At 42.1% G+C, this 26,144-nt stretch overlaps 2 protein-coding genes across 2 annotated transcripts in view; one reads left to right on the top strand and one right to left on the bottom strand.

The window, feature by feature from the left end:
* Window positions 1-5,207, bottom strand: LOC124065578 (Hermansky-Pudlak syndrome 6 protein). The gene has a single exon (XM_046401057.1). It carries the CDS (start codon window positions 4,846-4,848, stop codon window positions 2,005-2,007), a length of 2,844 nt encoding a protein of 947 aa, XP_046257013.1. The 5' UTR covers window positions 4,849-5,207; the 3' UTR covers window positions 1-2,004.
* The window catches only part of LOC124065580, a 61,312-nt gene continuing 40,174 nt past the window's right edge, over window positions 5,007-26,144 (top strand). Inside the window, exons 1-2 of the mRNA XM_046401059.1 lie at window positions 5,007-5,343; window positions 7,049-7,101. Coding sequence (XP_046257015.1) covers window positions 5,007-5,343; window positions 7,049-7,101 — 390 coding nt within the window. The remainder of the gene's footprint in view (window positions 5,344-7,048; window positions 7,102-26,144) is intronic.

The following is a 26,144-nucleotide window of genomic DNA, read 5'->3' as shown; positions in this document are numbered from 1 at the left end:
TTTTCTTTTTTTAAATACTGCTTAAGGGAGAGCATCACCAGAAGTACACAATGTAGATGCGAAATTTTGCCGAGCAAATCCAGGAGAAATCCCGACTTGTTAACATAAACCAGAAGAAGAAAGCTTGGGACAAATTAATGATTAACATCTGAACAGTCATAAAATCAGGTTGAGTGGCCTGTCTGTGAAACGCAGGGAGTTTCCAGTGACTCACAGATGGACTCAAACATGTCTGGCACAAAGCAGAACTCATGGTGCTCAACTGACACTGTTGGCACAGAATTCAAGCTTGGATGACAACACTGACTCACCAATCAGACTGCAGCAAGAAATCAGCAGGGTTTCAGAGTGAAAATAAAATGTCATAAAAACAACCTTTGACTGAAGAGGCCAGAAGTTGTTATCCTCATTAAAAAAAACAACAAAAACGCAAAACACTGTTCTCTATAACACAGAAAAAGCAGCCTCTCATCTATCTCCAGTTCTTTGTCCAGATGCAGCTAAAATGTAACACTACTCTGTAAATGAAGAGCGGCACTGTGAAAGGCACTCTGACTGTCGTGCAGCATTTTGGAGTCTGATTGTCACTCAACACAAGAGCTCCTGTGAAAGTACCTCACCCATGCAGGGCCAGGGTTATCACTGTAGTAGTCCTTCAGAGATTATTACAAAACAAAGAACATTTTGTTCTGAAGGGCTCCACATTTACATACAAAAAACACTATAACAAATTATATAGACTGTTTCAACAGAAAGCATTAACAAAGGCTTCAAAGACGACAGGCACTTAAATATACTTTCGTTTACAGCACTTCAGCAGAAAACATTCATCTCGACATATGAGCCAAAAGCATGTTACAAACAACACTGACTGGGGTGAAATACAAAAGTGCAATCAGTTTCAGAGAATGGAGAAAACTAACAGGAGCAAGAAGACAGAAGGCCTAATCTCTAATAACATTACCCTCAGTGGGTCCATGAAGGCAGACGTACATGATGACCTTATGAAAGCAGCCCAGCCCACACTCGATTCCTAACAGAATTACCTCCAAAATTGAATTTAAAGTCAGACTGTGAATCACTTTCAATGGGCATTCGCTTTGGAATGTCCTCCGACTTGAGCCGTGAGGGAGCAGAGTGGACAAGATGGAGTCTAGAGAGACAAATGGAAAAAAATGGGGGCAAAAAACAAGCAGACTGTTTTGGGTTTGGTTTACACAGGTCAAATGTTTTCTCTGAGCCCATCGAAACCAGATTAATGTTTGCGCACTTATAATATGTGAAGTACAAAACGAGAAGCCAGTAAAGGAACTTTGGACCCAACCCCCCTTTTGCTCTCTCCCTCTTCTCCTTTAAACCATACCAGACTAAAAACAAACATTTGAACACAAAGGCCAGCTTGTCTGGATAACACTCAGTAGATTACCTAATCCATGAACACATTTGGACATCAACAGGTTAAAGGCAGCTATACTTGGCTACAATTAGCAGACATCAGCTACTTTAAAGGCCAAGACAAAGTATATTCTACACACAGACACAATAAACTCCGAATATGGGAGTTAGTGGCTTTGTTCGCAACTGAGCAGATAAACACCATTGTGTTAGCACAATATATTATCATATATTGGTGGTAATCTGATGAAAGCTTATTCTATGCAATTTATATTCTCATCCACATGCAGTTAAGGCGTAAGAGATAGATAACAATGCAGATACAGTATATAAACGTTAAGGCTTAAAATACCTGCAGTATGTACACTGGTAAGATATTCAGTAGTTTCATAGTTTTTAGTAGTTATACCTCATCTGACATTACCAGTGGTTTTAAAAATACCATCAAATATTATAAGTGACTGCATTACACTGATGGTACCTGTAAAATGCTGATATAATCTGATTGTCAACACACACGCATGACATTGTTGGTTGACAGTTTGGTTAGGTGATGTGTGGAATGTTCTGAGACAGGTTTTGTTCTCCATTTTGAGGGTCTGTTCATTTTTATGGAAATCCCACTGGGTTAGCAGGTAGTGCCACCCTGGCCCTTGGGACAGTTGTCTGTGGGGACGACTGCTGCTCAGGTGTTTCTGCAAGAAGAGTCAGGTTGATGTTGCTGTTCAGAACTGAGTCTGCGCTGGCATCTGTGACAGCCCTGGGCTGCTCCGCAGGCTGTCGGGGAGGAGCCGGAGGGGGGAATGATGGAGACTGGAGGATGTCAGCATAGTGTTGGCTAGGCTTGATCTCCCTCTGAAGGACTTTCCTCAGCAAAGGTTTCAACAGCCCGATCGTCAACTGGCTGCTCTGGGAGCCCGCAAAGGGAGCAGGAGTTGAGGAGCTTGTGGTGGAGAAGGAGGAGATGGAGGAGCAGGAGGAGGAGGAGGAAGGAGGGGTGTTTGGGGAGGGGAGGTTTTTCAGCACCAAGTTGAGAATAGAGGTGACAGTGAGGTCCTCTGGGCAAAGCACCCACAGCATTTCCAGATAGGGGTCCAGGTCTCTGTGCTGGGCCACCTCGCACAGCAGAGTAGTGAAAATCTCCTTGTTAAGCAGTGGACTCTGTTTGCAGAACTTCTGGGCCACCTGTGTGACCCTCTCCCACTGCTGCTTGGCAATGAGTATCCTCAGAGCCTGCAGGATAGCGTTGGGCCGGCCACTGACCAAAAGCAGCTCCACTTCTAAGTCCTGGTGCTGGTCTCTGTCTGGGTTCAGGCTGGACAAGACGCACAGGGCCCTTTTGTAGAGCGGCACGTTCTTCTCCCCACGTTCCCCTACTTGCCCACCGGAGAAGCTCCAGGAGGAAGAGGCCAGGCTCAGGCCCAGGCCGGCTGAGCCCTGCTGTTGCTGGGCAAGCTCGAGAAACCTGGGCAACCAGCTAGGCTGGAAGTTGAAAACTGACTGGCAGAGGAGCTCAAACACGGGCAGGGCAGCTGGGGGAGTGGGGCTTGTAGGTTTGGCTTTGCAGTTGGCAATGTGATCGCTGTTGAGTCTATGATTATGTTTGGGCCTACCATTTGTGAATGGGAGAGAGGTTGGGGTGCTGGGTGTCACAGCAGGACTGAGGACAGTTTTCCACATATCTGGGGGAGCTTTGCTGGACAGAGAACCCTCCCCGTTGTAGTGTAGCTGAAGGGCGGCCTGCGCTGCCCTCCACACCTGGTGGGGGAAGATGCTGAAGATGGAATTGAAGTAAAGCAGGGCCTCTTTATCCAGCTCTGATGATGACAGCAGCCTGGCTACCTCTTTCTCAACCAGACTATCACACACTGCCTCCACCTCTTTCACACTTCCCCTCACTAAACTGCCCTTAACCTCCTCCAGAGAGACCAGAGCCTTGAGCTCAGCTTCCAGAGAGCCCATTAGCTTCTCTTGCCCCCCTGTACAGCTAAGTTCTCCATTCTGGGACAGCTCTGCTCCTTTCTGCCTGGACCCCACTCTGAGGTAGCTCCTGAGGATGGAGGCTAAAGAGGTGGGAGCCTGAAACCTACCTCCTTTTTTCAGCGTGTCCACAGTGAGCTGTGTGCTGCTCAGGCTCCTCTGCTGGTAGTATTTACAGGCCTCCTCAAAGACAGCCTCTACCAGGAGGGCTCCAGGATAAATATGCTCCACTGTGCTGGAACCAGAAGGCTTCATCTTAGTGCTGTGATCTCTGGAGTCTGTCTCCTTGTTCTTTACCACAAAAAGTCCAGCTTCTGAAAGCAGGTGAGGTGTGCATTTTTTCACCCGGTTCAAGTATAATAATCCCTCTTTCTTCAACACGATCTTTTCCAGCTCTCTGCCACAGTTCACATCAATCAGAAGCAGAGTTTGCCCTATCAGCAGTGCCAGGATGTCCTCATATATGCAGAGGCTAGTGTGAGTACCAAATTTTACTGAGCAGCTGTCTTCCAGTTTGTACACCTGCCGCAGCAGCCCATCTTTCTGGAGAAGACACACCCAGCCTGTGCTGAGCAGCAACAGCAGGCTTCCACAGGCTGTAGGAGAAAAATCGTAGATCTCAGGTGGTTCAAGAGTCGACAAATATCCCAAACAGTCTGTCACTAACTTCTTGAAGTCGGACTCTTTAGCCGAAAGCCTTTTCAGGGGAGTGTTCTTACAAGTGGTGCTGACTGTGAAGGAGTCTTGGTGGGGGGACCAGGAGAGAAAACAGCTGTAGATGCTCAACAGCGGCTTCACTTTCAAGTCAGGGAGAAGATGTACATATTCACCTGAGCTGACCACAGTGAATTTAGGATTATTGTGTAGGGCAATTTTCACTCCCCCTAAGGTGACGACCCCCTCCTCTACCTCAAAGTCACGCCTGCAAACACAGTATCTCAGCTTATTCCTTGTGGAGCTGAGGGCAGGGGAGCTCTCTGAGGGGGGTCTCTCCTCACACCAGATGATAAGATTGGAACAGGAACAGACAGACACCACTCTTGCTCGGGGACTGTTGCACAAGTCTGATGTTTGCAGAAGATGCCAGCCAGATTTGCACTCCTGGAATTTCCAAAACTCAGCTTTTCCATCCTCATAAACCACTGCCACAGCTGCTGCGTCTCTGCTGCTGCTGCTGTTGTTGTTGTTATGGTCCAAATACAAAATATCCACAATAGGAACAGCTCGTGTAAGTCGTAAATCCAGCTTCTTATGGTTCTGGGCTAGCTGGGGTCTTTCATACTTGTCAAAAGTCACAAGACCGACCTTAGGCTTGCGGAGGATAACATGAATGTGACGTCCTTCTGGGCTCAGGCGAACAACTGACAGACTGTTTCGGAGCTCGTTATTGGTCAGTTTGAAGACCTCAGTCAGCTCTTTACCACCAGTATAATCTCCGAAATCTGACAGTTGCTCCAACACCAACTGCGCCATAACTCCCTGTTCCCAGCCTGAGCAGCGGAATGTACCTTGTATAATAAACTTGCCACAACCTAACAACTAGTCTGCTAGCTTGTTTGGCACATACATCTGACCTCGGGTTCCGGAGAGGCTAACGAAACAGCATCCCCTTAGGTCCTACGAGAGGCTTCATGCCGTTAACGCTCTTGCGGAAGGATACATCCTCTGACAGCCTTCGACCCGGCAAACCCCATGCCGGTATGAACGACAGCGGAGCTAAACTGTTAGCTGACAGCAACCGTCGGAAAAGTTTAAGACCCAAACCGAGAATGGCACTGAAGTCATTCCGATGCTATGCTAGCACTCTCCTACATCACGAGATTGTTAATTTCCGGATACTGTGGATGTTTTGCATAAGAGGAGGAGCTGGACGACGACGACACGAAAACTTACAAAGATTGTGTAGAGCAACAGAGAAGAGTAACTGCCACCACATGTTGGTCTTCTGTTTGTTATATAGTGCATCAGGTAAGTCTAATCTGCGAACTAGATTTAACTATCTTGACATCTTTGCGTTGAAAATTATATATATAAAAAAAAGTATTTACTCTGACACACTGTTTGTTTCTGCTACTGAAATAATACTGGGAACTGAAACCACAGTTGAATGTGCTATCAGTTAGCAATTTGTTACAACACAAATATATATATATATATTTTTTAAGTATTTTTATGTTTATGTCCTTAGAGAGCATGTTATTGTTATTGTGGGTCAGATTGGTGTGATTTAGCAGCATGATTGCCTTCTGCGGTTCTGGAAAATTCTTGTCCATCCAAAACTGCACAAAGCTTTTGCACCAGTATCTCTGTCTGCTCTGAAAACATGTTTAACGCCAAAAGGAGGTCTAGAGCAGGCCAGTTTCATGTGCTCACAAATATCTTCTTTTAGTCAGTTCACTTTGTGTTGTGCTTTATTTTTGAGTTTTAAATATTTTGCTGTACCCTTCCTTAACTAGTGAGTGGTTTCTCAATACATGTACACAGTTCAGGCTTTTTCCCTCAATTTAAAAACAGTGGACAAAGTTTATCTGTCTTGAGCAAGATCCAGCTTCAGTATCTGACCTCGACTACTGACCTGTGCAAACAACAAGAGCATGCTACTTTCGCAATCAGTAAAATTGAACAATTTGCTTTATTTTTATGTTGTTGGAGGGTAATTTAAAAGAAACAGAGCAAAGTATACATGCAGCAGAGCTTGTGGTATTTTTCTGAAACAGAGGTGTTGAGTTAAAAGCAATATCCAGATGAGCACAAATGAGGATCTGTGCTGAATTCCTTGGCTGCTTAGTTTAAAAGGTACTTTTAAAACTAACTCATGCACAGTGTAACTATGGAAACCAGTTTTACCTCCACAGATCTGGAGGCAAGAATCCAAATTAGAAACTGAGAAGCCATTCCAGTACATCCTTGTTCGCTTTGGCAAGAGGCTGTGCAAAGAGTGGCTGGTCAATAATGGAGTCAGCTGGATTAATACCAACTTGAGAGGCTGACTCACTTAAACAATAGCCATCCTGCTTCACACCACAGATGTGGTTGCAGGAAGATTTGACAAGGGCTTAGATGAGTCTGAAGAGGACAGCCTAGAAGGCATCTCAGGGACCAGCTGTCATTGCATGCAGACCTATAACACTGTTTTGTCTTTGAAAGAAAAGGCAGTGGAACACACCAGTCAGGGATATCTATACAATAGTTATTTTATGTGATGTTTACTCAAACAAATCTGAGAGGGTACCACTTCCATTTCTTTTCCTTCACAGAGAGCATAACCAGCAGTAAATGTTGTTGTCCTTGTTGGTCTATATCCTCTTACCTGCTCAGTTACTCCCAGAAAACTTTCTTGTCATTTCAGAAGTCATGTTTTTCACATAGATCTTTCTTTAGATCTGTAACTCAGACTCAGGGTTGAATGAGGGCACTAGTCACAAAGTTAAGGATGAGTTTGCTTGTGTTTGATAATATGAAATCAATTAGCAGACAAGCTTGTGACAGCAATAACATTAATCAAATCATTGAGAAGATTCTGCTGTCTGTGTCTCACTGCCTCTACTTGTCATTGGCAAGGCTTTGTTTACACATGACATCTTTTCCTTTTTACATTTTGACAAATAAAAAAATCACAGGATCAGTGGAAAAATGAGTAGTTGATTTTTTTTTCTGATGTTTGTCTTTCTAGGTTCACTTCATATCCAGGAGGAGGCAGTATTGATCTTCACTCACTGCGTGTGGGTGAGTTGAAAACTCAGTGTACCAATATAAATGACAGTAATATCTGAAAAGTGCTCGCTGTGGTGGATTTTAATAGATGGATGATGCTTTTCTTCATCCTCTCTTCTTTTTCCCTGTGATGCTGATTGCACAAATGTATTGAATTTTATTCTGAAGCATTACAGACAACACACAACTCTGTTGTATTTCAATGAATATCACATGGCTATACACATCCAGCATCATAAGGCTCCTGTCTTGTTTCACCCACAGTTAACTAAACTCGTCTATTAAATCCCATGACTTTTATTGTTTCTGTTTAACCTCACTACCAAGTAAAACCCACAGTCTCCCTGTGTTGGTTGGGCTGTCCACTGAGTTGCTGAAGTGTCTTGAGTAGTTTTTGGTGGATTTTTCATTCACTTTCCAATTTACATTTCCCCAAATGTGATGATCCAATGTGATGAATTTTTTCTCGTAAAATATATATGTGTATATATATGTGGTCCTATGGCCCCTTTTCCTCAGATTAACTTATTCTTTATCTACTTTAGTCGTAAATGGCTGGAAATAGGCAGTCCTATTGTCTTGGTTTTACTTGCTAGTTCTTTTAAACTGTCACTGACATAAATAGCTGAACAATAACTTGAATTACCTTCCACGAGGTTGTTCTTTCAGAGCTGGTACTTTTCTTGCTTTGGGCTCTCAGATATTTATATGGGCTGTCTGTGTTATTTGTACCAGAACGCACTTTAAGGGCGTCAGGTTACCAATTCACATGTGTGTGTATGTGTCCATGTATTTATGTCCTATTATGTCTCTGTGTCATTGCTGATAAAGTATATGGATGCAGTATGTTATTCAAACAGTATATTCAAGCCCTGTCGCCTCCAGGCAGGCTTGCGTTGGACAGAAAACACCTTCTATTAGAGAGCGTGTTTAGTCTGCTGTGCCTGTAGACAGGAAGATAAAGTGCTTGTCTGAGGCCTGGAGAGGGTGGAAGCACGGGAGATTTCCTTTTTGAGTTATATGATGCAGAGGAGAAAAACAAAAGATTCTGCTGCTCAGGGTAAAGAAGATGGGTAGGCTGTCACCTTTGCAACCCTTCAGGAAAGAATTATTTTAATTTGAGCACAATTTAGAAGAAAGAAATGCCTCCATGTGTAAAAGCCTGTGCATGTGTGAGAAAAGAATGGTATTTTTTCAGCCTGTTAGGAGCTGAGTGAGATGCTACTTCTCTATATCCGTGTGTCAAATGAAAGTTGAAGCCGCCTGTCAGCCTCGTATCTCCTGCGAGAACAGGCAGATATTACTGTCAGTTTGCTCTCGCTGTCATGTGTGCAGCCTCCCTCTCACCATATCTCCCTTTGCTTCTGTAAGTCACTTCACTGGAGCATTTTGTCTTGAGCTTCAAGGGTCTTTCATGCTGATATGCAGTAAGGCATTGTAGGAGGTGAAGTCATCCATTTTTTTGGTCCCACTCACATCTTTTACATCAGAGAAAAACAAGGAGAAAGAGATCAGACCTCAGTTGTAGGAACGGAGGAAATAATGATGGAAATGCATAAGAACTTTGCTCAGTATTACTGACATTTTAATTTCATTTCAACAATTTCATCACATCGCATGAAAAACTGAAGGTTTTTTTTTTATATTTTGTTTTAATATCTTTATGCGACATAGTTTTAGAACTAGATAGTTAAATTGGCAGATTTTCAATATGTTTCCACTAGACAGATAAAAGAGCATCAGACCAAGTATTTGCCAAGAAACTCTTGTGAAATGAAGCAAAGTATTTGAAGATTTAAGAACTACACCAGTTTTCAGAAATCATTAGGAGAAATGTTTATCATGTGGATTCCTTAATGGTTGAGAGTACTCTGACGGCTCAAAAGTTACCTTTATTTTGTCTGCAGAGCTTCATGTCTGACACCGATGGAGTTCTTCATGTGGTAAATAATTTTCAGTAAGATTATATTCTTACATCCAAGTGCATATATCTCAGCAGTGTTTCTACCACACTGACTGGATAATGAATGTTTACAAGCACATGGAAAGCAATTCATGATGGACTGTTGGTCCCGGAGTACAAAGAGGAGAGATGATGCAGAGAGAAAGAGCAAGTTTAGCGGTTCATTAGGAAGGCAAACAGACTTGTGGATAAATGAGCCGTGGCTGACTATATCTTCAGCTGAAATGACTGAACAGTGACAAGCTGGATGAGACAGCCATTTTGGAAATGTCATCAGCCATTAATTTGGCATAATGAAGAAAGCTGATGTTTGACAGGAAAAGAAATTGCAATGAGGATATCTCAGAATGAGCAAAATCGTTGAAATGAAACCGTTCCTCAAATTAACCTCAATGAGAGGTCACAGCAGTGCTGTAATGTCTGTGGCATCATCGCTCATAACAAATACCTTGCCTCATGAGCTGATTAGATAACAGGCTGTTTGCAGTTGGCTGTCCCTCTGCATTTAGCACCAGACTCTTATCTCAATGATCCATACCCCGACTCTGAGCATAAATAGCATTAACTCTCACATCACATTATTAATCGGATTCATGGCCCTTGGCTCATTGTGGGATATGCTGATGGTTTAGGAGGGTATTGCCACTCTCTGCTTATCTCCTTTCTCTGCATCTCTTATTCTGTCCTGTCTCTCATAACAGGCTCACGGGAAGGCACCCTTTGCTGTTGCATTGTAGTACCGTTAATGACCACACATTGGCAGCATGTGCATTGCCTTCGATGAGTTGATTATGTGAGGATAAAAGAAGGTTGCGCCATCTCTGTTTTTACACATAGCTTGCTGACTGAACTGTTTAACCTGATCTAGAGGGTTGAGAGTTTTGTATATGTATTTTGCCTTCAAATCCTAACCCCTTCTGTGACAAGGGATCTTACCAGCCAATACCACAGCTCCATCTCCTTTGTATTTTATAGCTATGGAAACAGGTGTGAGTCACTGTGCTTGCTGCAGCTTTGAGGATACAAAGTCTCGCTAGAGCAAAAGATCAAAGAACAGGATTCAGCTTTAGCTTCCTCCTCGATTTCCTGTTCATTTCACCTCACTGCCTCTTCATTAATCAGCCTGGAATTGTATCAAGGTTTCCCTCCACCTCTGGTATTCACGCTCCCCCTTTCTATTTCAGCCTCAGCTTCTGCTTGTCTCTCCTGCTTCTTCCATCTCTCTGTCCCAGGATCAGGTATAATTGCTGTTGAGATAAACCCTCCGATGCAATTTCTCCTTTTTTGTCTCTGAAAACATCCACCTCGCCTCAATAACATGGAACAGTCAAAGCGGTATCCATGTAGCCTTTGATCACGCAGAGCATCCTCTCCCCAGCCTTGGCCTAATTTAACCGGTTATGTATCCTCGAAACGTTGATGCTGTCGCTTGGAAGTCCTCCACCTTGGCTGCATCCTGAGGTGAATTTGACAGCATCTCAGCACAATCAGACCCTTTAAACGCAAGGGGTGTTTATGCTTACACGTGTGTTTAAAGTGTTCATGTGTTGAGCATGTTTCTGGCTGTTTCCTCTCACGTTTGTCCCACTTTATGATGCATGATGAGGACCTCAGATAGCGATGAGCTGTGAAATTATGTCGAGCCCTGTCATTAGAACTCAGTGGCATTTGAAATGATCTGTTTGTGATTTCAACAATTGCCCTAATGTAATGTAATCTTGCATAGGGGTTAATGGTGGCTCAGATAGAGATGCATTGACAAAAAAACATCTGTTTCCCTTGCTTGTGCACACAGGTAAGCATACACAGACATGTGCTGTCTCCTTTCTCTTTCCCTCCCTCCTTCTCTCTCTCTTTCTCTCTCCCCTGCTGCTCTCGTTAATTGAATGGTATATTCTGCTCTAAGACGCCCGCATATGGTGCAGGTTTTTGCCTGATCCAGCAAGCAAACATTATACAGGAGACAGCTTATTATAAATACCAACAGTCAGCTGCCATCAGATCAGACTTGACATGTAAATGAAACAGACACTAAGGCATGTTAACTATTAAAACCCTTCAAGCTTTCTGTAATTAGTTACACCTTTAAGTAGGATCAGTTGGAGGATTCCTATTTCCTACAGTCTAGTCTTATTTTTGTAGTTTTCACCATTCCTTCCTCTCAGTAATGATACCTTGCAGCACCAAGTTAACTGTTGAGAACATGATTAAAACTAAAAAAAACTCACTGTTATGTCTATCAAAGGTTATTTGGAAGAGAGAACACCCAGTTCAAATTTGACACTTCTGTACTTTAAATGTTTTGGTGTCCATACAATTTCCCTGTGCAATAAAATATTGCAATCAGACCCACATTTTGAAGTTCCTGTCTCTCTGCCCATGTCTTTTGCCCTCTCTGACTTTGTTACGGTGGTATTGCCATGTTCCAAGATGTCAGTGATTACGTTTATGAGTACAGTGTCATCGTAAGTAAGAGAAATGATTGGGAAAACTACAACAATATGACCCATGATGATAATCACACTTCATGCAAACCATGTGAGTGACAGACCCCCCCAGTTTTCCTTTTGACCAACAGGGGTGTGAAAATCTGTTGAAGAGGAAGAGCAAGCGCTTCCAGTCTGGTTGCTTATTGTCTTGCCAGGGGGACTGCTGTTGTGATTCTGGCCACCACGTCTGACCGCCCCAAACATCTGGTGTCTGCTTCGTTTTCGAATTTTGGCTCAAAGATTGGCACTCGCTTGGCCAGCGTGGGCTCAGGGAATAGTCGCAGTAGAGCTGGCAGTGTGCATTTTTGTCAAACTATTATTAATTCCTTAGACCTCCGGGGAGAATGTAAATGAGAGAAAAATAGAGGAAAAAATTATTGACAACTTTTTTTTCCTGTCTTTGGTGCAATTTGACATTCATATTTTATGACAGGTTCAAAATCTCTAAATTAAGCTGCAAAAATGAGCCTTTATGTGTGTGTGTGTGTGTGTGTGTGTGCAATGTTGGGTTTGGTCTCAGTGTTTAACAGTGATTTAAGCCTGCTCATTATACTCAGGGATAAAATACGTGTCCTGGTTGTGCTGGTTGGCTTCACTCAGGATGCATGCGTGCTGCCAAAATGACCCTTCTCAAATTGTCCTTTAATCATTCGCATTATGTTTTTATGGAAAGGCTCTGCTGCAGGCTGCCAGGTTTCTTGATTTTAAAATGAAACTGAAAGCAGAACTCTGAAGAAAAGCTCATTTCAAGGCTCATTTTTGGACACACCAACAGACAATCACCTTTAGCATCACTACTGAGGCTACTTCAATACAAAACCATGAAATATTTGCACCATATTAAAGGAAGATAAATCAGCATTTTCTAGTGATAGGAGACCTGCCATCTTGCATTATCCCCCCTGCAGGCCTGTACATGCCTGTCTCATTTATTTGACCTTCGCTCTCCCACGCGTGGATGTTGGAGGGAATATGAATACATATGGCTACACCTTGCACATTACAGCCTCATTGATTCATTCACTGTGTGGCTGCATCTCTCGAGGAAATGGCTTTGACACTCTTGGCCTTTGCTTGATAAATTAGGTCCCTGGGTAGGCATCCAACATTACACTGCACATTCATTATGAGCTAACCACAGGCCATATGGCAGGGAAAGTTCTGTATCACCACACATTAGCTGGACATTATCAGAAAGATTGTGAGTCACAAAGTTCCCTCCAGCATTTAAAAAAAGTTTTACACCTGTCCCCAAAGCCCAACAGTACCAATGTTGATATCCTATACACATGTTGGATGTATAGGCTATAGGCACGCATGAATCTTAACACTGCAAAATCTAATGACCTTGGGAATAAAGAGGAATGAGTTCAGAGACACATTGGCTAACAATCAGCCAGCACGCCTCTTAATTGGAGGAAGGTGGAGCTCAGGGGACGGAGGAGATTGGTAGAGAGTTTCACAATGGGTGTAATGATTTCCTGTGGGTAGCAGAGGAGCCAGGAGCCAGCCTGATCAGGTAGGGGTTGAAAGAAGGATCAGAGGATGAGGAAGTCAGCTATCTTGAGACTCATTTGTGTAACAGCTCTTCTCTGAGAAAAAAGGACGCTGCGCATTCTTGGATCTGGATCAATGTCCAACTTCTCCCCCTCCTGCGCCTCTCTGTCAGCATATTTGTGTGACTCTTTAGTTATTCTTATGAACTTTTAGCCTGAGGAGCTTTAGGCGCGAGCAGACTGATCTGACCCTCTGTCTCGCCAGGAGTCTATCTTGCATTCTTGATGTTTTACTGTGTAATTTTTTTCGTCCTCGTTTTCCAAGTGGGGAATTCAAACCCTACCTATCTTGTTAGAGTGGGGTTTGGAAACTCAGCACCTTCTTTCACAGTGACCAAGTTAAATTTGAAGATTTGTAATGTCTTTTAATGCCACATTGAATCTAATAGCCTTTTTTCACAACAAAAATTTAGACTTCTAATTGGAGGAAAAGCACAGCTGTTAACAACATTAAAAATGACATTTAGGTGAGCAGGGTACAGTTACTCTGCATGCCGGCTCACTACCATAGTGGCTTGCTGGCACACTTAAGGGATCTGAGCCATTGTTAAAGTCCCCCTTCACTCAAACACATTTTTCTTTTTGTCTCTACAGTTGAATGTTTGAATGCCACTGTGTGGAATGATGGATGTGCAGAGTTTGACAGTCGAAGGCTCTTTTCATAGTCACTGGCTTAAAGTGGAAAGTTGGTCTGATCATTGAAAATTCAGTTTTAAGGGGTGGGCTTCACATAATGTTTGGACACACATTCTGGTCAAATATACAACTTGCAAATGTGTGATGTGGAGACTGGAAGCTTCCAGTGTGGGTACAATGCGACCTAAAAGAAACGGACCAATGGACCGAAAAAATACGAAAGAAAGAAAAAAATTATCCTCAGTCATCACTTATGACCCTCTTGAAGCCCTGTTATTGTTGCAGGTAGCAGTTGATGTCTTTTCCTGTTTGGCCTCATTTTGTGTGACTAATATTATAAATTGATGCAGACACAGTGATTAATGTTTGATGTTTGTTTTTTTATTTTGTGAGTAAACTTAATCTAGGGCTTTTAAAGCCAAGAGAGTACAGATTACAGATTCCCTGTACATCACAGAGTTAAGTTGACCTGGTCAGATTAGTGTTCACTTATTTTTTGATCAGCTTGTTTAAGATTTTCAAATTTAAACCAGATAGAAAAGAATCTTCTACTGCTCTTACATTGAACATGTCAGTAGCTTGCTCTCTTAGAAAAAGTCCATTTTGTAGAAAGAAACATGTTTATGTTTATCAAAATAAGGCATTAAATTACTGCTATGTTATTGCTTTTAAAATATCATATTTTATGGAGAAAAGTGTCAATAAATTTCATGAAGGACACGAGGAAGGTTGGGAGAAAATGAAGGGTATGTGGATGAGACTTGACGTGGTGTCTCTCAGTGTAGATGTTGTTTAGGAAGTCCTCTTTCTCTTAACTGTCTCTGCTGGTATTGCTCAAATTTAGGCCTCAAGACAAGAGGATGTGCAGTGTCTAACTTTTAAACTGTCTCTTGTGGATTACAGGTTCACTTCCTTTTCGACCTCTCTGTCAGTTTTCTGTCTCTGTCTCTTAATGCATCATCATTTCAAAACCTTTGCTTTTAAAAACAGGAACATCTTGACCAGTGGGGCTCAACAACAACATTTGTAGATTTATTTTGGTTCCTGTTTAATCTTAACAAGGGTTTTGAGAGGGAGGAGAGCCGCTGTCTGAGGTGTAAATTAGACTGTAGATCAGGGAAACCGGCAAACACTAATGCTGCAGGCCTGATGAATGGATAATGGTGCTCCTGTTCCAAAAAGCCCTTGACATATGGCAAATAAACCAGCATGCACACATGGAGGACCAGCAGACAGACAGGTGCGCGCACATGCACACGCATACATACACACAAACATGCACATGATTCCTGTGCAGTGCCAACAATCTATGGACAGGAGAAACTCAAAGTGAATACAAAACATGAGGCTGGGCACCTGGAAGACTTACAGTTTTACATAAATAACCAATTTAAAGCCTTAATACACAGCTTTTATTAAAGAATGTGGAGGGCAGTGAAACCTTTTACTCAAGTTCCATGCCATTTTATAAAAAATGTCTACTTCTATTTCATTCCAAAGAAAGCAAACATTTAATGTTTTGACCCCATTATCCTTCACTATAAGCAGAATTGCTATTCTGTATTGTATTCTTCACCACTCAGTCATAGCATTAACTGCAGCTACCAGCCAGAGCCACCTGTGCAGGCTGTTACATCTGCGATTGTCTTCATGCCCCCAGGAGCTCCAAGCTTTGATGCCAGTTTGACATAATGGCCAAACCATTACATGTCATGTGATGCACACTGGCAAAAAAAGAAAAGCCTTTTCCAATAAACTCAAATTCTTTTGAGACACACAACCCCAGTGAAATCCAGAATTTGCTCCATTTGCTCCATTCTGTAATAAGTGGAAAGTCCGCATGACTAAATCATTTTACTCTCATTCAAGTCAGTGAACCGACCATAATCAATACACAATTTCTGGTTTCATCCTTTACTCCCACAAATACGTAGCACAACAAAAATAGGTAACTTAAGCTAGGCTAACTGGTACTACGTGGCTACCACTGGGCATCCAAGTTTGCCAGTCCTTTCAAAACCTCCCATGGTTTTATTTCAAAATAGAATTCAACTCGGGCGGCACGGTGGTGCAGTGGTTAGCGCCTCATAGCAAGAGGGTTCCAGGTTCGAATCTCGGTCTGGGCCCTTCTATGTGGAGTTTGCATGTTCTCCCTGTGCCTGCGTGGGTTTTCTCCGGGTACTCTGGCTTCCTCCCACAATACCAAAAACAAGCACATTAGGTTAATTGGCTACTCTAAATTGCCCCTAGGTGTGAGTGTGAGAGTGTGTGGTTGTTTGTCTTTGTGTGTTGGGAGATGACCTGCGATTGACTGGCGACCAGTCCAGGGTGTACCCCGCCTCTCGCCCGTAGTCAGCTGGGATAGGCTCCAGCTCCCCCGCAACCCTGACGGATAAGCGGTATAGAAAATGGATGGATGGATGGAATTCAACTCATAAAATGTCGGTGGGTTCATAATGTCTGCATATCACAGATATTAGCTGGCATATTTTTTTAGCTGGTTGGCTATGAGGTCAGATTCGCGCTCATGAGCACTGAGCAGGGGATATTTAATGGTCAGCTCTGTTCCTGACAAATCATTTATGATGCACTGATTAGAATGAGACATCACTGATTACTGATAATATATTTACCAATATCTTCCCTGTGTAAGAAATGTATAAGTTTTTGCACAGCACGTTGCTGTCTACTCTTTGAAGGGATAAAGGACAGTGTCCTCCCCCACAAAATGGTCAGGAGCTATGGTGACAAAGAAAACAGGGTGTGTGAGTGTTTGTGTGAGTGTGTGTGTGTGTGTGTGTGTGTGTGAGGGAGAGGAGAGTGGGTGTTGGACAGATTTGAGATCACTGTTTTTACCTCCTCTACACTTAATATCCATCACTTTTTTAAATCCCCATTGAGCTGTAACTATGACTCAGCCAGTGTCTTAGATAACTGAAAGATGTCTAGAGAGACAACACAGAGCGGCGCGTGGCTTCTAAAAACAGCCACGTTATTACATCAATCGGACACTTTAATCTTTAAACTAACAACCCCATTCATCATATTGGCGGAAATCATACACACCTCTTTTGATAAGTCTCCACTTAATTGAAATTAGTTGAATTATTATTCTTTTTTTATGCAGCCGTTAATCAGAAAATCTCTTTTCGTGGCATGCTGCACTTGGTTTGTTTGGAAGATGAAGTCTTTTTAATAATCTAACAAATAGGGCCGTAATAAATAATGTCACTTCCTCCAGTGATGGATGATGTTTATATCCAAGAGCGATGACAGCAACAGATGCTGTGATTAAGCAGACATTGTCACATGCACACACGCACGCAGACACACACACACACACACAGAGTTACAAACACAGAACATACACACACAGATATGCGTATCCACAGAGATGAGAAACTTTTAACAGCAATGTTCTGTTTCAGTATGTAACAAGTATGTAACACGTGCATAGATTGCATGTACTTGTATGATAACAAAAGCAAGTGATGTGTGTGGAATGTTTAAATTATTACTGGTATCTTTGCTTTCTCATTCCTATTGACAGTAATTGTAAACAGTACAGGGAGGTACATGGCAGGGGTCAACGATTCTTCACAGACAGACAGATGTTATAGTGAGTACTGGCTTGTTTCAGTTATTACAAATAATGCAAACTCTTAACTCCATCAGTGACTCAAATCTTTGAGTTGCTGATGTTCACAATTTAAATCTATTGTTACATTACTCAGGCGTTTGGGTAAGAACTGGATATTATGCTGGGAAACTGCTCGAGCATGACAAAAATACTTTTTCCTGATCTAAATAATTAACGTAGTAAGCAGCAACTCGGTGAATTACTGAAGTGTGCGTGATTGCATGAGAACGCAACATGGGAACACAAATCAAACTTTCAGACAAAGTAGAACTTTCTTTTTTATCATTAAATTGTAAATTAACTAATTAAACTGCTCTCACAGTCACAGTACAGCCAATAATGTGATTATATTTTGTAACTGCATACCCAGTGAATATTCAAACATTTGAGCTTTTTAAGATGAGAGGCTTCACCCTGATTGACAGTACTTCTTAGTTCGACACATGGCTTGTGTGAGAGCGCGGTTTATGACTAACAATCAGGTGCTCTGTCATGGTGTCCTGCACGCTGTTCTTTTAAAGCATTTCATGATTCAGTAATCTATAGCTGTGCCACAGAGATAATGTGGTCGCTTTGAGAGGATTTGCACAATTAGGTGTTTCTTCTTCCCCTGACGCTGTGGCAGGGTTTTCACGGTTGTGTACTGGGAAGTGTTTGACTGCGAGCTGCCAATGACGCGATTGGCAGAGTGTGGTAAACATGGGCTGCAGTCTAATACCTTGGCATTAGCTGTTGAAACTGGGATTGGAGGATTTGAGAGCCCACTAAGCCAATATCTGGGGAGATAACAAGTTATTGGCCGGACTGATTTCAAATGCCGTGTGACTAATTGAAGAGGGGTTTTCCAGAACTGACTCAGTCCGTGTTTGGTCCCCTGTCATCAACAGCCAACTGGATCATATTCCTTCAGTTTAAAATGGAGAGAAAATGTTGACTTTTTTTTGGAATTTCTTTTATCAAAACACCCATTGTATGCAAGTTATCAGAAATCACTGACTACAAGAGTCAGTGATGTTGATTTTCTTTATAGTGAATTACACCTCATCACCACGCAGAAGGAAACGTGCATCATCAGGTGATTCCCTCCTTCAATACAGTGACATGGAAAGAAAACAGTCCCTACATGAAACTGCTCATAACAAGGTCTGTGCAATATCTTGAGTAATAGGATCATGATTTCCAGAAAGAAAAATACCTGTTGAGTTTTTCTACTTACCAACATCCCTGTGGATGTTACATTTTATTCAAGAGAAAGTAGACATCCCTATGGCCATTAGCTCCAAAACTCACACCAAACCAATGTAAATGGATTAGTAGCACTACAGGAAGAGGAAAAACATGTATGTTTGATTTTGGGATGACCTGTCCCTTTAAATTAGAGTTGGTATCTTTTTTTTAATTTTTTTTTGTAGGATTATATTTAGTGGCGAGGTTCTCTGTGAGCCATTCATACTGTCTGAGAGCTTTAAAGCAAAAACAATCTGGTGGGACGTCATTAGGCTAAGTTGGTGTGTGTGTGTGTGTCGGGGGGGAGGAGGTGTTTGAAGTAGCAGATACATCAGAAAAAAGTAAAATTAAGTCTCTTAAGCACTTTTAACTTTGCAGGTTCACATAAAGTGCCTCACAGAGATCAAACACATCACAGTTTAAGATTTGAGGCAAGATGATCAAAGTGTGTGTGTTTCTGTGTGCGTATATGTGTGGTTATACTGTATATATATATATATATATATATATATATATATATATATATATATATATGTGTGTGTGTGTGTGTGTATTTGTGTGTTTCTGTGTGTTTCCATGTGTGCACTTGAGGTTTCAGGCAAGATTTGTGTCAGTTTTTGATTCTCTGACACCCTCTGACAGGATGTTTTTTGGCCAGAGCGAAGTCTTCTTTCACATACAGAGTACGATCTTGTGACCTCTGAACAAAGAATCCAAATTAATTTAATGCAGGGAGTCTGGAGTGTGTGCCATAAAATAAAAATAACAGGGCCTGCAGAGGAAATTTTACACTGTAAACTTGTCAAATGGACATTGATATACCCTTAAAGTTATAATCTTTAAGATTAAGATTTGCTGGTTGATACACCTGTTGTTACTGGTAGATGGGAAAGGTCACTAGTAAAGGACGTTGCTTAAAAATGAAGAAAATCTCTTTATTGACCACTCATGTGAACAGTCCACCGTTACAGACCATGGGCTTGCATAATTTATTGTGTCAAGAAATCAGTCAATATGACCTTTTGCATTGCTTCCAATTTCTGTATGCTTTATTTGTTTATGCCTGTGCAGGCAATCTGAAACCAAAGCGTGACAATAACAGTTACTGAATTTATAGATGTAATCTACATTACATAACAGTCAAACTTCTGCCTTTGTCAAGAAAAATAATTAAAATGTTGTTTGAAATAGACTAAAGATAAGAGTTATAAAGAGATGACAAGGAGGCAGAATCCTTTGATCAAGTCCTACTGGCTTACTGCTTTAATCAAAGCTACACTTCCACAAAGGAAAATGAGAGCTGGTGTGGGCCTTTGTTTAATAGCTAATAAGTTCTGTAAGTGACTTAGTGATATATAGATATATTTCACTGAATTGATTTTAAAAATGGGATAAATTACAACTGAATAGCCACTTGGCCAATTGGGCAATAAAGCAGTAGCTATACTGACCTGCCTTCTGATTGGTATTTGTCGACAGCATTGGCTGTGTGACCATCCTCTGAATAAAGTTGTCATATACTGTATATTCCACACTGGTACTCGTATACTTTAGTGGAAGTTTCAGTCCGCCGGGGTTATTATTTCGAAGGCCTGAGAACATGAGCCAATTAGGAGCCAATTAGGGGAGCTCTAGGCAATGTTTTGAATGTTTCGGACAATTATTGATCGTTGCTTTATGATTATTCTTTCCTCATAGTTTTTGTCCACTATTTACAATTTATGTTTAAAACTACTTAAACCCTTATTAACTTTGTCCTTTTATCAGGTAGCTGATTAACACTAATTTATTCGGATTGGAAAGGATTTCCTGTCTGTGTCCTCCTGTTGCTGTCTGTCTCCCTTTCTTCAAGCTGTGAGAAGTTTCATGTACAGGCCCTCGACACGCTCAGCCAAGCGGGAACCCTTCACTTTAAATGTCACACATACACACAACCTCCCACCCAACAAACACTCACATTCATGTGCACACACAAAATGCTGACTTCCCATCCAACTGACAAGTTGTCTGCTGCATTTCATCCCTAAAAAATACCTGTCAAATCCACCCCAACTCTCTCGCTCTTCCTCTCGCTCTCTCGCTCACTCGCTCACACACACACACACACACACACACACACACACACACACACACACACACACGCACGCCATGCCATGCACAGTAAGCATACTAGTTCACTAAATGTAGCTGCACAGGCACAGCTCCATGCTTTAATGGTGTCAGGATGCTGGGATTCAGGACTCTCCCCCAATTATCCCTGAGGATACTAAGATTGTGTTTGTGTGTGTGTGTGTGTGTGTGTGTTGCGGCTGTGACTGTGACCATGTGCATGCTTATGGATGACTTTCTGCCTCTCACTCGGAGATCATTAGAAAACCACTCAGCTGTAACATCCCTTGGAGAGAGGCAGAGGGATAGAAGAGCGGGAAGCGAGAGGTAAAAGAAGGGATGAGATTTTCTTTTTTTCTCTCTAAAGAAAAACAAAGAACTTTTGTTTTGCTTAGTTGGATTCATTAGAAGACAGTAAACCAGTTGTGGAGTTGTCACTGGTTTTGTATACCAACATGCTATCAAGTTGTGAGAGCAACAGCAGCTCTCGTCTATCATCCTATGAGGACAATTTGTCCAGCTTGATAAGCAAAAAAGAAAAAACCTCAGGCATTCTATAGTATCTTTCAATCTGCAGCCTTCCCCCACACAGCTGAAGAGTAATCCTGTCGCTGAGTGGAGCAGTATGTGTGTATCTGCCTGTCACAGTGCTGTGATAAGACGCTGATGCTAGGGAAAAGCCTGGGGGGATGCTACATTAATACCGCCTCTGATTAGCAGTGCAGTGAAGGAGATTCTTCTCTGTTGTGTTTGTGTGTGAGGTGGAGGCTGATGCTGCCAAAGGAAAATTGTTCATAGATGATATCTATCATCTACCCTATATAAGCCTACACAATCTTGCCACAAGACTGTTTGTGGCAAGACAATCATCTGCATCCACATCCTCTATGCATCAGCCCAAACTTAAAATGTGGACAGATAAGAAAGAGATTTTGTTTTATGCTTTATCACATGGTGGCTTTAGCAGCTCATGAAAGGGCCACACTACTACTCACTGCAGTACTTATACCCCTCTCCTGTTATACTACTGAATCTGTAAGTGTAGGGCCCTTTTTCATGTCAGCCACTTCACCCCCTGCTCCAGGTTTGACTGCAGCTATCACTTGAAGTGCCCTGGCCATCTCGCAGAGTTCAGTCACATCAACTTGATAAACACCCTAGCCAGGGTCCAGACCTCTGAATCTGTCCACTTCACCAAGTCGACTGAATCGCCTGGCATCATGATGTGAAAGTGCAGCTTCTTGTCTGACAAAGCAGACGATCCGATGAGCTTTGCGTGGGACTAACAATTAGCCAGTCAGCTCCACAGGTGGGACTAAAGCCCTTGTCAAGCTGTTGTCAAGCTGTGTGCTGGCTAGCAATACATTCTGTATATAAGATAGATGCTGCTTTTACCTAGATGGCGTGTTTTCTCAATATCGTCCAAGATTGTAGTTTAATCCAAAAGTGAAACTTCAGTCATTATCTACTCATCCCCATAGCAATGTAAAGTCATTTTTAGTTTTTCAGTCCACAAAACATTTCTGTCTTCACAGCAAGACAGCATTTCAGCATTCTCCTGAACAACTGAAGCAGAAGGGGACATGTTTTAAAATGTTAGAACAGTACAGCCCAGAACATAAAATGACATACGGCTCATCTAGCAAGTCTGTGGAAGCCACAAGATTCCAGTTTGACTTGTAAAGACTTTATTTACACCATTTGCATGTATAAGCTGCAATCATCACTGTTGCCATTCAACTAAAAGCGTTAGTGCTCATCCTGCCTGAAGTAGGTGTGCAAGCTCAAACACGTGTCCATGTGCTTAAGTTATGAACTATTCCTTTAAATCCTGGCAAAAGGCATTCTGATGTGAGATTTAGGCATGTTAGGTATGTTGATCTCTGTTTGGAGGGTATAGAGTTGACAATTCGGTCTGAAATTAGGCAGTAAACACCCATAATCACAAAACTAACTAATGGGGCACAGCTGGCGCGCGTAGATATCTTAAGATATTACATATCTGAGCTTATTTTTGTAGTTTTGGCTTTTGTTCTTATCAGTAATAATAACATCAAAAAACAGTAAATATAACGGCAAATTAACTCGCTGAGCTGTGAACATGGCAACATCAAGAAGGCCGCATGCAGACAGATTAAGGAGTTGGGACGGTTATGGCAGGGCTATGCGGTGATGTTGGAGGACACAACTGGGAGATTGTCAGCGTTCTGTTGTTGAACTCTGCCTGGATAGTGACTGGATTCCAGCTTCAAGCTTGGGAGAAACACTTCTTGCAAAGAGAGTTGCAGAGTATTTCTCTCCTCCCCTGCTGGTGCAATCTCCAGGCAGCATGATGTCGTTAGAGGCACCAAACAACTCAATAGAAAACGGCTTGAACAGCATTACTGTTGACCGACTAGTCTGATCACAGAGTTTTGTCACTGGTCACATGCAGCATGAAGGTTGCATTCCTCCAAAGGTGTGGCCTCATCGCCACAACGTAAATGCACTACCCACATTCAGAATAATTTGGAGAACTTGCGTTTTTGCTGTAACGTCTCATTTGCTCTGCAAGAGACCTGAAAAGGGTCCAACAGGACAATGAACCTGAGTAGTCAGCTGATCATATAACCCCAAACCCCAAGGTTAGACAAACGTATCTGGATTTCACAAAGGCAAATGGTAAAAGTAATACCTAAACAGTTGTAGTAAACCAGAACACTACTGTGTTCCGTATTTTGCAGTTGAAAGTCTTAAATGTGACAGTGTGTGACAGTGCTTCTTTCTCTGATTTTCGTCATTAGCTGATAACTGACAGGTGTGTGTGCATCTCTGTGTGCCTCTAAGCGTGAGAGTGCTAATGTGCTTTTGTTTTAACGTTCCAACGTGGGCTTATGTAAAACATGCATTTATGTGCATGTGTGGGTGGCAAATGACTCTCTAAAAGCTGAAAATAAGTGGACTGATGGATTTGTACGTCCTGCATGTCTTGTTCTGGGAACACCACGCATCTCCAGTGCTGAGAGGCATGAAGTAAAAGTAATGCTGCTCGTCTCGGCTCTGGCATTCTCTCAGTACCTCCATGGAGCTTTGTTTCCTTTGCATTTAGGTCCGTTCTCATCGGCCTCAGAGGAGCTGCTAGAGCCACCGTATGGGAGATAAAATAATCATCACTATTGCTTTGCTGATATTGCAGCCTTATGTCCTGCTGTATGATACTGTCCTCATGCAAATACACTAACTAATGTATTCCTTCTGTCTTTTTCTCATTATGTCACATTCTTTCTCTCCTGCAAGCAGAGAAAAGACTCTCCTAGGTTCAGTTAAGCCTTATTAAGGTTTATGTTTCTTCTTTGCTTGACACCAGTGACTTAGGTCAAACCCAATGCAGCAGGGAATGTTTCTCAGTATAATGAGGAACCAGGGTCTGGCTTATCGTCACATCTGTTCCCACATGACATTAGCTGTACTGTGGTTCAAGCTCATTTTGTGATGCTCGAGGGGCAATGGGTCTTTGTGCAAATGGAGAGCACACTTAACCAGATGGGGAACAGCATTTGGAATGACAGGTACAGCATTTTTTAATGTTCGGACATCATGGGGCTGTCTTTGTGCACCCTGCGTGGTAAAAATTACATTAGTGTCATCGTTTCACCTTGAAAGCTTGTTTGCTGTCCAAGTGTTTTTGCAGAAGGAGCTATTAGAGCAGCCATTAATTAGTGTCACTCTGCGTTAATGTAGGAGGTTCTCAGGCTTGGCTTGTCTCCCAAAACAAGAGCGTACACACACACACACACACACACACGCACACACACACACACACACACACACACACACACACACACACAAACAAAAACTGTTGTGTTATGCACACAACTGTGCAAGCTTAATAGATTTTTTAAAGTTTTATTGCTTGCATACTTGATGAAATAAGAGCCAAGTCAAAGTATTTCCTTAACAAGTCCAGCATATTGTTTCATCTAACGCATCCATGGCAAACATAAACCTTTGTTGGTTGACACTAATGAGTTTCTTCCTCATAGTTTGGCAGAGTTGTACCACCTGGCCTCTGTCCATGGTGCTGAAGTCAGACTTTTTTTTGGGGGGGGGGGGGGGGGGGGGTGCAGCTGTCACCCTAAGCCAAAATATATATGGAAATGGTAGCTATGTTTTCGTTGGAAAATAGGTATAACTATATTACTTCTTTGGGTATTTGTAGGGGCCTGTGTGAGCGGTCTCATACTGGTTGGTACACTCAGATTCTTCAAAGTCTTAAGGCTTTAGTCTGCAACTGAAACTTTTTGACTGGACTTGAGCATCTTTCACAGTTCATTGGACTCAAGCTGACCAATAAAATCTGAAGTATGTCATTGGGTCCTTGGTATATCGTGTCAAAAGTTTTTTTTCATTGCAGATATCTTATCTTGTCTTAGCAGGAAAAGCTCAGGTGTTACTAATACCATTATGAATGGCTCTGATCTCTTTAAGTGTCCCAGTACAGTAAATTGTACATCAGGTTTTAGTGACATTACATGTGAAAAGTGGGCAAAACTGACTGTACACAGACTATTAAAATATGTGCATGCTGGAACAAATAAGAAAGTCAACATTCTTTTTAAATGCAACCAAATGTCAGGGAGGTTTATACAAAGGATGAATATTCTAGACAACTGTGAATCAAGATTTGCCGTTCATTAGGGGACTCTGAATTATTTAACTCCTGCCGCTCTCCTCCTGATAGCTAATCTCTGTGCTGCTTTTTTCTTTAAATTGCTACTATGGAGCTGGGCTGCCTTCAGTCTGGGGCTGTGATTAAAAAGAGAGTGAATGCCAGAAGTAACCTTGGAAAATAATTGGGTTATTTTTCAGTGTGTGCCAAAAGAAAGTGAATTGTAATAATCTACTTCAGCTCACAATTTCTCTCTATTATTTTCGCTCGCTTCGCTGATTAATCAAAATACAGCATACACTCACACACAGACACCCATACGCATACTCACACTGACACACATACGCACTCGAATGTGACCAGGTGAAGGAAGGTATCTTTTACTAGAAATATTTGCAAAGAGAAAAAATAATAAAATTCTATCCTAAGGACAGAAACAATTTATATCTCTACACAGGTGGAGTATTTTTTAATTTGAATCCATCTATTCAGCTTCAGTGTGAACTGAAACCGCTTATTCACTTGGCATGTCCTGGAGTTTGTTTAGCATGCAGCTTGCTCACTGTTCTCAACCATATTGTGTTTGTTTCACTGGGTGCAGCCTGTGCCCTTCAGTTGGCTGGGTGGGGTGAAAGCTGCCACCATGGAGAGCTGGACAAACTCCTGGCTGCTATTAGAGTTCAGTGTTCCAGCAAGCAGACATAGAGAATGGACACAGAATAATGTATGAAGGGCTTTTCAGCCGCAGGTTAAAGTGCTGCAGAATGTGGCAGAGTGGGAGTGTTGG

Source organism: Scatophagus argus, chromosome 10 (genome assembly GCF_020382885.2).
Source record: "Scatophagus argus isolate fScaArg1 chromosome 10, fScaArg1.pri, whole genome shotgun sequence".
Lineage (NCBI taxonomy): Eukaryota > Metazoa > Chordata > Actinopteri > Scatophagidae > Scatophagus > Scatophagus argus.
Note: the sequence above shows the minus strand (reverse complement) of the source record. Positions and strands in the feature narration are given on the sequence as shown.